Source organism: Pangasianodon hypophthalmus, chromosome 24 (genome assembly GCF_027358585.1).
Source record: "Pangasianodon hypophthalmus isolate fPanHyp1 chromosome 24, fPanHyp1.pri, whole genome shotgun sequence".
NCBI lineage: Eukaryota > Metazoa > Chordata > Actinopteri > Siluriformes > Pangasiidae > Pangasianodon > Pangasianodon hypophthalmus.
In genome coordinates this window covers 9,625,170-9,639,021 of record NC_069733.1, presented here as the reverse complement: position 1 = coordinate 9,639,021, position 13,852 = coordinate 9,625,170, and the positions used below count along the sequence as shown (strand labels likewise).

Genomic DNA, 13,852 nt, shown 5'->3' with positions numbered 1-13,852 from the left:
ATTTATTTGTATGATTATCATATGATTTTTTATATCATACCTGTAAATGTCTGATAAAAGGGTAAACATACAGGCTGTGACACACTATTTCTTTCATTAAAGACTGAAAACCAACACCTTTCTTATTTCAGACACAGCCCACACCGAAGTAACAAAACTTTTACCAAAGCATTACATTAATTGGATCACCAAATCAATATCTGACATCTATTTCTGTTTCTGATACAGATGATTTTAAGACTGTGCATGCACCCACACACAGTACACACACACACCCTGACACGCACCCACACCTGTCTTCTTCTTCACAGGAATGCCATGCGATTGGTGACAGTACTGTGCAGTGGCAGATACCTGTGGCCTCTCCCACTGACAGCTCCTGTAAAATAAAATTACTTCTATGGTTACTTCTACTCGTCTTGTCAACGGCCTGCTGTCATTCCTCTCCGCTGAGCCATAAAGGAAGTGATTATGTTTTGATTATGTCTCATCAGCGGTGTTCATTAGGCAAAGTTTGGAGAACACCATCGATTGTTTTGACAGTTCTGTTTCTATTGAAGAATAGGCCATGATGATGAGAGCTTTAACAGAAAGTTGGTGCCATGGAGCCCACTGAATGTGTGAACTTTCTTCATGATGCTGTTGCTGACTCATTTTGTAGATGCCGAAGAAAGTGTAACCCAAGTTTGAATTTTCTGGCTTTTCTGGTGTGTCAGGGAAGATTCAGTTCACGTATTAGAATGCCGTGTGTAAAGAATTTTATATATAGAGAACCGCAAATTGCAAGAACAGAAGAAAAAAAAAAAAACAGGGTCAGCAAACTATAGGGGACTACACCCAGACAAAAACAGGACCCTGTGCTAAAACATGGTTTCATGTTATGTATATACTTCCATCACTGATGATCTGTCCTCTTCATTGTACATAGATGTTCCATTGGTTTAGAGTTCTTTTAAAATCAGAAAATCTTGCCTCCTTTATTCTTTAGTCACAACAGCACAATGACAGCCCAATGGGACATTTGAATTAATGGAGAGAGCATGCTCTGGCCTCACTCATCTCTCGCCCCTGGTCACAACAGAGATGGATGTAGGTGAAGTTAAAGACCAATTATGATGGGGCCACCATTGATTGTCAAAAAACAATCTTATGCTCTAAAATAAGTGAGAGGGCCTTCAAGTCACTGTGGAGTTAAAACAAATTATATCATCTGGAGCCCTTCTAAGAGCCATTCCATGCTGTGCAAAGTTCTCCACTTATACTGCTGCTGATGTAATGGCAAGTCACAAGAGCTTACAACATGATTCTCTTCCTTTTCGCCAGTTCTCTGTTGAAGCTGCCCCCACATTGTCATGCCTCAGTCTTACGGGTGCTCTAGAGCCTTCAGCGAGTCACTGCGTTAATTGCTGAAAATGGCACTTATGGCACTTATGGCACCTTCTCCACTACATAGTTAGTGGGTGAGAACAGTCAAGAGACTGCTGTGCAAAATCATCTGCAAGAAAGGTTACTGCTAACACTGGCTTGAAGACCTCGGTGTGAAATACAAATATACACACGAGCTTGAACACTTGTTATTGGCCAGGCGTGATCAATCCCTCTATATTACTGAATGTAATACAGAAGAAGTATGAGCTCTAACAGGACAGACAACAGAGGAATTTGGTTACACAATTAACTCTTAAATGCATACCTCAGGGTACTAGTGACCTATGACCTCATTTCCACCCACTTAATCATCCATTTCTTTCAGTTATGCGTTACTTCCCTAGTATTTCTCAACCATTAAATACGTAACCAATAAAATAACATTACATTATAATAGTTACACTTTTTTACAATTAGTTGTGAGCAGCACTCTGTATTGTGTAGCTCAATGCATTTGATGGAAAAAAAAAAAAAACTTTATTATTTGGAAAAATGCTTTGACGGTTTAACCCTATCATGGTTGTTAATATGTATTAGTTTGCTAACAACCTAAAGTATGTACAAACCGTTGGTCATGCATTAAAGGGTTAACAAGGATGGCTATATGAAGAAAAACAAACCAAATGGCTAAACGATTAGAAGAAACAAGGTCGGTAACAGTCTGACTCCCCGGCCCTTCATGCGCGGGGGTTGGAGACATGGGGGCAGGAAGCACATTTCTGTGTATTTCCTCTCATAACAGGAAGTGCCTGACGGCTTCCCCTTCACAATGGCTTCGCTTCTGCTTCCCGCCTCCCGGGCTTGCTGTTTTCCCCAGGGGAGTTCTGCCGGTGGACAGAGACAGAGAGGACGAGTAGTCATTTGTCACCATGCCGTCCCCCACCCCTGTGTCCCTCACGCTGGATCATACACATACTGCACGCAGACCCTAGAGACCCATTCTCCTGTACCGCCCATTTACACCAGTCTTAATTGGAGGTGTGCATGCTTAAGCTTGACAGTGAAGCCCTCTGTATGACTATGTGTCTTTATTTATGCTGACTTCAACACCATCTCTATACCCTTCTGGATGACCCACATTTAAAGAGAAAGGACACTACAAGTGTACAAGAAAATGTGTGAGAAGTGGATTAAAGTATTAAGGGTGAGCTCTATAGAGTAAATTTAGCTTGGAATAACACATTTCAGTATCAGTGTGTCTTAATTGCCTAACTGCCAATGTTTCCCTTATTCATTTATTAATGGAAATTGTAAACTTGGAGGAAATGTGTGAAAACCAAATAAAAATGGTGGGCTAAAAGAGGAAGATGCACAATAATAAGAAAAAAGAAGGAATAAAAATTAATGCAAGAGGAAGTACAGAATTTGTGGAAATCCAATTCAAAGAAAAGCAATTTGGAGAATTTGTTGAAATAAAGGGACTTCGAGAGGAAGAAGAAAAAAAGAAGAAGAAGAAGAAGAAGAAGAAGAAAAAAAGAAGAAGAACTAAGTGCAGTGCATTTTTTTGAGGAGACAGACGCAGAGGAAACGATCAGAGGAGCAAGGTGAGAATCGGAGGAAGGTGAGTAGGGGTGACGGGATACCCAGAGGGCCTCATTATTTTCCTGCTGTTAATTTCACTCAAACTGTTTCACACCTCACCACTGTTGATTGGAGAGATGTCTCTGTTGTCACGAGTGCTGAGATCCGGCTCCAGCTCAATACCATCACTCCACCATGAAGCGTAGATGAAGAGAAATTGCACTCAATGTAAAGTTGAAAGTCTTAGCTAAATCTTTTAATCTGAAAGTGCTGGTGAAATGATAATGTGGTGGGGTGACAAATAAACAGATAATGCTGGATGCTCAGGAGAACTTGCATTACTTATGAGCTATAAGCACACTGAGTATTTATAATTATTAAGTGGCTTTTTCAAAATTTACATCACATGTTCACACTATTTGTCCTGTTAAGGTGTTGTGTTATGTAGATAAGATTTTTTATTCAAGTTATGTCTTGGAGATGCCATGGAAATGTCTTTATGCAAATGCCATAATGCAGTTTGGGCCAGCGTCTTAAGTTACTGCGAGAAGAAGTGGTTTTGTTTCATTTTTTCAAATGCAATGCAGCATGATGTAACTCCAGATTTAAACCCCTCTACACACCCACGTGTCTCTATATTAACTACATTTATAAAAACCATTACTTCTATACTAACACACTAAAAACGTCTTCTTCTTTTTCTTCTTCTTCTTCTTCTTGAAGCACAATGGGTCAGCTGCAAACCATTTATCCTTTCTATGACTAATGACATCCCTTATCCTGCCCACTGCCATCAGAGGCCACTTCCTCCCTGGCCTCTCTTGACCTGACCCAAGTTTGTCTCACCACCTGGCCAGATGGATCACAACCTCGAATTAGCCACCCTCCATTAGGCCCAATTACAGCCGACTCCGATGCGGCTGCTTCCCGACTGGCAGCGAGGCGTCTCACTTAGAATGATGCCATTTGATTCAGCTGTGATCCGATGTGACCTTCTCATGTGCCCTTTGTTTCAGAGAATCTCTCTAAGAATGAACTGCTGCAGGATCGAGTATTCTTAGTGAAGGAGAGACTGGCAGCGAGTTAGCATGGTGGCTAATACATTTTAGCACACAGGGGATCCTTTCATGTCGATGCGCCCGGGAAAGTGTTTGAGTGGCCGGAGGGCAAGTAGCCAGGCCTCGCACACTAATGCCCTGTGTGGCCGTCTGGGCAGTCAGTCAACTGGCCATGCTCTGGGGAAGTGTTTTTGAGGGTGGTGGAGGTGGGGGGTCCAAGTGGCCGCCCAAGGCGATGAGGGTCCGGTGTCTGCAAGCAAGGCACTACAGGCAGGGTGGCCAGCTATACACTTGCCACTCAATTGAGAGTGATATAAGACAAAAAATGGTGTATAAAGACATCTATAACCACGTTTTTTTCAATGTTACAGCTTGTTGTCACTGTCTCAAAATGTAGGCCTAAAAACCGGGCCTATTTGGGGTGATATACAGTAGAACTGCTAGCTGAAAACTTAGCTATTGTAACAAATTCAACTAATTTAACCATGTGGTTTTTCTCTCAGTGATAAACTGTGGGGACTTGCTGAGGAACTGGAACATCAAACACTGAATGTGATGGTATTTGCATGAAAGCCCTGCAAACATCTCAAGAATGTTGCACCAAAGGTAACACCATTGAAGCGGGCAGCTGTTTATTTTGCTTTGGTATGGAAAGATTTCCTTAAAGGGGAAGTGAAAATATGCAAAGGCCCAGCCACGACTTCAACAAATTGAGAGCAGAGGGGAGGGGAGAAAAAAAAGGGTTGTGAGTCAAAGGTCCTTCATTCTTGTCTTGTGATGTCTGTCTTCATGGTTTCCTTGTATCACACAGAGCTCAGTACTTTGATACAGTCAGTCAAAGATCTCGATAGGGAAGGACAGCTACCTTTAAAGATCGTTGATAGGCCACATCTGCACACAACTTCTACATTCAGATATAAGAATTATTTTTGACAGGATAATGATAATACTGCGCAGTTTTTTTACCATTCCTATAGACTTATCACTATAGTCTCATAGCTAGTTTTATTTTCTACAAAACCATATTACTGATAAGGTGTGAAGCTACTTCCTCTTTTCTAAATAAAATCCTAAAAGTTTCTCTGGTTTTCTTATTGCCTCACTTTGCCCTCTCCTTCTCCCTCTTGATCTCAAGTCCCGGAAAGCTGTGGCATCGACTCTCATCAGGTGTCCTTCCTGTATCAATCTCTGATCTTGAGGGAGGGGAGGGAGAAAAAGTGAGAGAGTAAGAGAAGGACAGCAAGAGAAAGAAGGAAAGAGAGCAGTGATAACACCAGGACAGGATGCTTTCTGTGCAATATGATAGCCTCCCCAAAAACATCCTGACCTAGACTATGCATCCTTCTTGCTCTCTTTCCTCTTTCTTTCTCTCTCCTCTTCTATTGTGGCTATTCATCAAAGAAACTACGCCTCTGCCTTGACCACTTCTACTTCATCATATCATCTCAACACATCTATTATAAATTATTATTGAATGAGTGAAATGTGGTGAAGAAACAGTGCCTTGAAAGAGTCTTACTTAAGCATATTTTACCTTATTAATCTGCAAAAAAAAATAAAACCAGTAAGCAGGGCTTCTAAATAGAGTCTTGAAATTATTCAAAGATTAATAAGAGATGTATTTTTTCCCAGCAGTCAAAAGAGAAAAACAAGAAGAGACTGCTGGTAGGCTTTGACTCATTTGTGTGAATCTTTGCTTCTCCGCCATGTGCATGTGAGCCTCTGGTTTCCTCAGGGGGGAGAACTCACTCAACCCACGAGTGCCAAATGACTAATGCCACCGTTCCCCTGCCGTCTGTGCCGCCTGACACACCCATTACTTTCCACTCTCCTCTTCCTCTTCTCTCCCTCACTCCTCCTCTGCCCCTTGTTCCGCCTTCAATAATTGATCAGCCCTTCCCAAAGTCCAGACAGCAGTCATTAACTGGAGTGTGGACCCGTTCCATGCCATCAAAACTGTTGGCTTCAGTAAGTCACAAAAGGGTGTTTTTTAAATATAAAATAAAGTAACAATAATAGAAACCAAGAGTCTTCCTAGACCTTGCTGCCTTTAACAGATTGCCCTCTGAAGGCACCTTTAAACTCCTATTTCTCTGGCAGCCACCGAGCATAAACATCAGATGCACAGAGAAGAGAAGAGCTCATTGATCTTGCTGTAAAACAAGTACCTATGTTACTGGCACCACTATAATCGATACAAGTACAGAATTTGTTAGATATGATATCTGTCTGTGTTTGCAGCCCTGGCTGGCTGGTGTCTCATGTCCTGAGTGTTTAGGTCATGAAAAGACTCATATTAGTAACCTACATTTAATCCTAAATCCAAATGAAATCATTCAGAGGATAAATAGCAAAACTTAGCTATGACTATATAATTCATCCCTGAGCATAATGATTACAGTCATTTCATTGTGTTTGAAGGTTACATCATTACAGACAAGAATCTGAGGATATGTGGAAAAATACCAGGTTATAAAAGATAAAAACAATAACTGTAGAAAGGCCACATAGGCCACTAGCATGATGTCATGCTGAGGGCTCATATCTCATTGGCCTCCACCTACAACCTGATCTGTAAAAGGAAAACTACTGGGCCTAGTGGTACGGCCCCATAGATCCACCCACATCCCAATTTCTCTCTCTGCGTGCCTTAGAGGTTGTTTTTCTGTTTGTTTGTGCTCCCCTCCCACTCCGAACCCACCCCTGCTAAAATAATCTTTCACTGACATTAGCTACAGCTAGTGGCACGTCGGCCACGGGCCATATGAAGGGTGTTAAGAGCCGCTGGTGCTATTTTTAAAGGATCATTTCAGTTTGAAAGTACGCCACTCCTGAAAGTTGTTAAAAAGTCTGAATTCAGCGTTACATAACTGTTGACTGGTGCGTCTTACCTGTCTGTTGCGTTCGTCCATAATCCGCGTGATCTGAATCTTTTTTCTCCCCATTGTCCCGTTTCTTTCTTCACTCTCTTCTTTCACGAAATAACTTTATGGCCTTGTCTCTCTTTTTTTGTTGCTTTTTTTGTGTTTCCTCAAACCAGGCTTTCTTCTCTGTACTTGCTCCACTCAATTCAAAGATTCCAGCAGCTGTACCTGTGATACACAGAGAGATGGAGAGAGAAACAGAGAAGAGCTTTATGGTAGATAGTGGAGAAGAAGAAAAAAAAGCATAATCTCAGCACATGGGATGGTGAATAAAGACAAAAGGATCTGTCAACATTTTTGCGAGAGCGCTCTGTTTTTCACTGTCGATATCATGCAAATCAGAGCCAGCACTTCGGTGCTCTGACTACGAGGGGAGACAGCACTGTCACACTCTCTCCACAGTCGCACAGATTTTGACAAGGTTTTACGAAGTGACACGAACTTAACGGCTCTAATCACGCACAATGTAATATTTATGCCATGCTGAACAGCACGTGAATCTAGTTTCCAAAAAAAAATAAAAATAAAAAAATTCCTAGTCTCAGAAAATGCTACCACATGTATTACAAGCTGCTAGACAACAACTCAAGAGAAAGATGATCTAAAAAAATGAATTGACTTTGCATGTGAAACAGCAGTTGATTTCCTGTTTAAGCATGACTGACTTACTAAAGCAATTCAGGTATTTGTAGATCTTAAAGAGAGGCCTCGTGCCAAAAATGGCTGTTCTGATTTGTTCTGCAATACACACTCAATAAGTCTATCTATGACATGATCCTGTAATCGCTTCACGGCTCATCTCTCCTGCTGAGACCTCCTCAGTTTGAAAGGGCTGCCCTCACTCAACACGGCTTTCTGTAAACCATCTCATCTTTGAGACATGCACGTATTAAGGGAGCTAGCAAACACAAACAGTGCGAGCTATCTTTTGTATGCGTATGTGCATATGTGCGCGTAAGAGTGTGTGCATGTAAGCCAAGTGCACCTCCCTGGCGCTGTAAAGTAGGCCAACCCAATTCATCTCAGGGAGGAGCAGCAGAAGTGTTGTTGTGTTTTCTTCTGACAGTAGAGGTGATAACGTCCCTCGTTATGCAAATGAGCATCCCATTATTTAGGCTGGGTGTAATGCAGCGAAGCTGTCAGCAGCGTCGCATTAAAACCCCTCCATCGTTCACCTTCTTCTTGCTTTTTTTTCTTCTTCTTCTGCTTCCTCCCCTGTCCCTTCTTCTTTTCGGCTCTTCTGAAACACATTTGCAGGCGGCTGCCAGAACGAGTCAGAGACATTGATGTTGCTACGTGTGAAAGATGTGTCACTCTGTCTTCCCCTCTGTCTACATATCTGTCTCTCTCTTGCTCTTTGATAAGCAGATTTCAGAAACTTAAGTATGAGACGTTCGCACAGGCAAACCCTGTACATCTTGCCTGGTGTTAAAATGTTGCGTCTGAGTGAGACTTGTAAGGAGAGATTCTAAGTTGATAAGGTGAATTCCATGATTAATTCATTTCATAGAGCAGTTAAATTCGGTCTCACTTTTCTCCATATCGTCATACCATGTGGCTACTTCATAAAATTCTACACCCAGTTATCAAAATCTCTCATTACCACGTCAAAACCTATTTGTCAAAGACAAACATTCTGCAAGACAAAGAAAAATTTAGTTCTGTTAATAATCAGCGGGTGTTTGTCTTCTGTGGTCTCTATTAATAATGAGCCTCAATATTATGCTTTATTAGCATCCGCACACCGCTCATCACACTTTGTGCGAGCTGTTAGCAAGCACGTGTCTTAACACCTGCATGGCAAAATTAAAGCTAGCATGATGATTGTTTGAAGGACTACTGTTGAACAAGGAGCAAAACAACCCAGAGACAAGCTGGTGATAATGACTAGATTACTGGGTAAATATTTACCGAGATGCAGTCAGGAAGCTGGCACAAGCCGTGTTCGCCAGTCTCAATCGTGCTTGGCCTAGCCGAAAGCTCAAACAATTAAGCAGTTAACTAAATCAAAGTGTGCTTTCCGTTTGAATCACTCAAAGAAACACTCTCATTAATTAAATAATCTTTGTTCTTCTGGGTTCTTTATTAAAAATACCTTAGGGGTAGTAATATGGTAAGACAGTTAGTGTTTGAAGAACACATACAAACACACACACACATCATCATCATCATCATCGTCATCATCATCATTTTAGATTACCACAGATGAGCGGAATCCAATTTACAATAGAACGATGAACTACTGTGTAGACATGAGCACAGCTGGTAAAACAACTCTGTCAACCACACACACACACACACACACACACAAACACAGACACTGGGAAGACCGATCTTCCCACACAAGTGTGGTTGCCCTGATGAGAACAAGCAGTATGCAGTGCTGCTCGCGTACGTGTGACTGGATATACAGACAATGTGTGTGTTTCTGACTGACAGATAGACAGAGATAAAGACAGATAGAGACAGAGAAGGAGAGAGAGAGAGAGAGAGAGAGAGAGAGAGAGAGAGAGATTGCCAATTTGTTAAGCCAATTTACTAATCCGTGGCCAAAGCATATGAGGAGAGAGAGAAGGAGGAGGAAGAAGAGAGAGAGCCAAGAGTGAGATCCTTGGCTTAGTGTGAGAGAGGTCATAGTGGATGCCATAAGACAGCGATGGAAGCTTAGTTTGATAAGCTGGGTCCTTATGTAAGTGTGACTTCAAGGACAGCAGAAATGAGTAAAACATGAAGAGAACATGGGAGAAACAGAGAGGATGATAGAGAGGGAGATGAGCAGGTCTCTCAGGGGAGAGAAAGAGAGAAGTGCTGCTGCTGACCCTCCCATCTGTTAACTACGCCTCTTTTCTACTGCCACAAATAAGAATGCTGGAGAGGAAGAGAGTGAGAGGGAAAAAAAAGGAAGACAAAGAGAAAAAGAACGCCAGCACAGAGATGTAATGAGCTGCTAGGCATTTTTCTCTCTCTTTCTTTCCATTTCCCCCTCTCTCGATGAGAACTGGAGCTAAAAGGGCAACGGGTACGAACAAAAGCAGGCACAATTCTGGGTCGTTTCATTCCCAAGTGTTCCACTTAGGGAGAAAAAAAAATTACACTCAATTGTATTTGTCAAAGTCTTAATAGAGTGAATATGACTTATTGTGCTTGCTTATCAGATACAGGCTGCCACATTTAAGTGTATTAGAACACTATATTTGGTTAATGAGCTGTAATGAAAGATCATTGCAGCAACTACACATTGATGTTGTATCATATTACAATCCTAATACACACACATATAGGTCAAAACCTTTAAATCATGAATCTCCAATGGTATCCTGTATCAGGCCACGCCGAATACCTTGTTACCCATCTCAGCTTGCACTGTCACCACAGTCGTCTCCCTCTCTCTCCTGCACATCTGCAACATATTTGGTAATAGCATGTGCTTGAGAAAAGGCAAGTACCCTCTATCCTCACAGGGAAATGTGGTCACAGAGATTTGAAATAACATATTACAGAGCAGTAAGTAAACCTTTTAGGAGGTGTGCGATACATTAAATAAACCCCCGCACTTTTCAAATAAACTCCCATTTCCTTGAAGAGACCAGAAAAAAACGTCTTCAATGGTTCTTCCCGAATAATTTGCATGTTAGGACAATCTCTAGTCAAGTCTCACACTTGGAAGTCTTTTTTCCTCTTCTTGCTTAATCCCTGAAGCACATTTTCTTCCTCCCCTAACTGCCTTTATTTTCTTAGAGCCGATTTTATTTAATGCACTTATTTGCAGACAGGCAGCTGTTTATCAGCGATAGTTAATGGTGCACAGGGAGACAGGCGGGCCGTAGCGAGTGGATCCTGAGAGGCCTATTGTCTCTGTAATGTCATTACATGCACAGACTCCTGAGTGTTGTACTGGCTGCTTGGGGGAGATACGAGCTCTGACGAATGGCTACCATTGCTGTCCATCCAATACGCAATGGGATGAGTGACCTAAACTGGAGATTCGGTTTGGCAGAACTAGGCTTTCAGAAATGTGGGCTTTCGCAGCATGATGCTTTACCACCTTCTGAGCTTAGCAAGATTGTATGTGTGGGCTTTAAGCAACGTTGAAATAGTGCAATAAAGACAAATCGAACACATGGATTGTCTTTGGCCCCCATTATGTTTAGCAGGAGGGAGAGATGAACATGACGCTAATATGAAGTACACAAACATATTTTCATACACCAGTATTTCAGGACTGGTCTTACCTTCTAACACAACTGGACAGAGCAACAGGAAACACACGCAGACTCACACAAACACAGAGCCTGGAGGAAGGATGTGACATCAGCAACCACAGACAATCAAAGGTGTAAAGGTGCTTCCTTTCCTAAACTGTTCCAGAGTGCACAAAATGGGAACCAAAACTCCTGCGCTTCCTTCTTCCAGCCAGAAAAGAAGAGACGAACAGAAAGAAAGAGAGTTGAGGCTGCCGCCGCCACCGCTGACCGTAACCAAACGGCCACTTTCTGATGCAAGCACTGGAAGCAAAGGATTCTGGGCCAAGAGGGCAGCAGAGTTGACAAAGCTGACACACAAACCGTCTTCCAAAACCACTTACTAAATGACATCACTGCATTCCTACCACCGATGGATTTGAGTCTCAACATTACACATTATAAACCCATAATGACTCTATATTTTTATGGCACTCATGATTATGGCATCCATGGCATGAAAAAAAGAGAGAAATGTCACAATACATGACTTTATTAGCAAATGTGTGAAATTATGGATGAACTGCGTTTCTGCAGGGCGGTATTTGGTGAATAGGTCTTTTCAGTTGCTATGTGAGATTAGGGCATTCGATGGAAAAGGAGAGGTTTCATTTACACCACACAGAGTGTTCTTTCAGGGTTCCTCCACTGCAATGTTTCGCTCCTGTCTCTCTTGCAATCAGCTGTGCATTTTTTTTTAATAACACGAAACAAATTCTGGACTTCTCATGAAGAAAAACCTCTCTTTTTGAAATAGCTCCAGGCATTCCAGTGTTTTATCAAACGAGGAGAAAATCTGACATGTTTATCCTGTGCCGTGCACTAGTTTCTGAGTCTGTTTCAGTATCCAAGGACCTGTAGTTAAAGCGACTGGTTTTAAATGCGTACAAACAAAGCTGTAAGGTGAAAGGTGAAGGTATTTCCAAAGATTATCTTGATGATCTGACCTTAATAAGGTATGTACTGTATTTATCTATCTGAAATGATCATTCCCGGAATATGGCCTTGCATTGGGAACATGTGACCACACAATGTAGCAAAAGGGTTGGATGGATGAAGGAGTGCTGACAGCAGTCTTGTCCCTCACTCAGTCAGTAAACAGTGAGTGTGGCCTAGCATGGGTAAAACGGGCCAGGTGAGAGCCGTCTGTCAGTTAGCCATTGCAAAGCCACCCAAGGACAATGTGGCTCGATGTCAGGGATGAGGCAGCTGCTCAGCACAGAGATACGGAGTGTGTAAGCTTTGTACTAGAGGATAACTGTCCACTTGAGACAGTTTTTTGGATGAAAAATAAAATCCTGCAGATGTTCTAAGAGAAACAAAGGAAGTGTTTGAGGTAAAATAACTAAATGTATGCATAATTCTCAGTATCCACAGCTGTTTGAAATCTGTATGCTGTAAGTGTTACTGCACTTGTGGATGAGTTCATAATACAGTGGAAGCACGACAAATGAATGCACAAACTGTATAGGTTGGTTGGGTACAGAAATAAAAAAGGAGAAGGTAAGAAAGTCATGGGCTTGGGGAAAGAAATCACTGAGGTCTTGATCAAGGAGAAGAAAAAAAAACGCTGAAGTTGCAATTAATTGTAATATTTTACAGGAACATAGTGATGCATGAGTGATTTGACTAAAGAACCGCAATCGGGCGTTTGAGTTCTTCTCCTCACACATCTGCAAGAGCAGAGCTGTGTTTATCAGCAAAAGTCTAACCACTACCACGTCATGCACAGTGGCTCTAGATCCAGGTGCAGCCACAGCACTGCTGGAGGCTTGCACAAAAAAATAAGAAAAGTTAGGACATTACGAGTTCACTTTCGATCAGCCAACAAAGCTGCATGAAACACAAGATTTTGAACACTGGATAGAAAATATAGGAATAAATACAAGCAGGAGCCATGTTTGCTTGGTGAGTAATCTCCCCCCTACACTAACACAGCCCTGAGCTGTGTCACTTTGAAGAGACAAGGCCCAGCAACATCGGCCAATTATGTTATCAGCCGAGGATGAGAGCATCTTATGATGTTAGCCTTGTTCAGGGGTCGGAGGGGCATTGAAGGGCTGCGGCATGTCTGCAGGCTTAGATGATCCTCTGATTATTTCATCGCACTTTTTTTGTCGCACACTTCCTCCTCGGCCCCCTCACCACCTCAGCATTCTAATCAGACTAATTAAAAGCTTTGTTCATTTGGAGCTCTCCGATGACAATTTGTTTCACCCTACCCTACAGCGGTCCTGTGAAAAAGAGAATTAAATTTGATCTTCTGACAGCAATTATTAAACGTTCCCTCCTGGCTTCAATTAAGCCCAGAGGCTAACGCGGCTCAGAGACTGAGAGCGGGTGCCAACATACCTCCTTCTCACTTCTGCCTCTTCTTTTCCTCTTTTTCTCTCCCCTTTATATCCTTCTCTTCAGTTTTTTTTATAAGGCAAATATGTACAGTAAGCCACTGAGGCACTTGATATTGAAGTGTTTTACAGAAATTGAGTTTTTTTTTCTACCCTCTGATGCCTGGCCAAGAAGTCAGAGAGAGGGAGAAAAGGGAAGTTAAGCAATCCTCTTTTATCCCGATCAATCAGCATGTTCAGTGATTGCACAGTTCTTTTTTTTCCTATTGAGTAATTCAGTAAAGATGGTAAAAGTGCCTTTTACCAGAAGTTTTGGTTTAGTTGCTGTATAT

General features: G+C 42.0%; 1 protein-coding gene across 8 annotated transcripts in view; it reads right to left on the bottom strand.

Moving 5' to 3' along the window:
* Positions 1 to 13,852, bottom strand: part of mef2cb (myocyte enhancer factor 2cb) — a 66,817-nt gene that overhangs the window by 29,001 nt on the left and 23,964 nt on the right. For all 8 annotated transcript variants that reach the window (XM_053228786.1, XM_026931232.3, XM_026931234.3 and 5 more), the window contains one exon: positions 6,899 to 7,099. In XM_053228786.1, coding sequence (XP_053084761.1) covers positions 6,899 to 6,952 — 54 coding nt within the window. In that variant the 5' untranslated portion in view covers positions 6,953 to 7,099. The remainder of the gene's footprint in view (positions 1 to 6,898; positions 7,100 to 13,852) is intronic.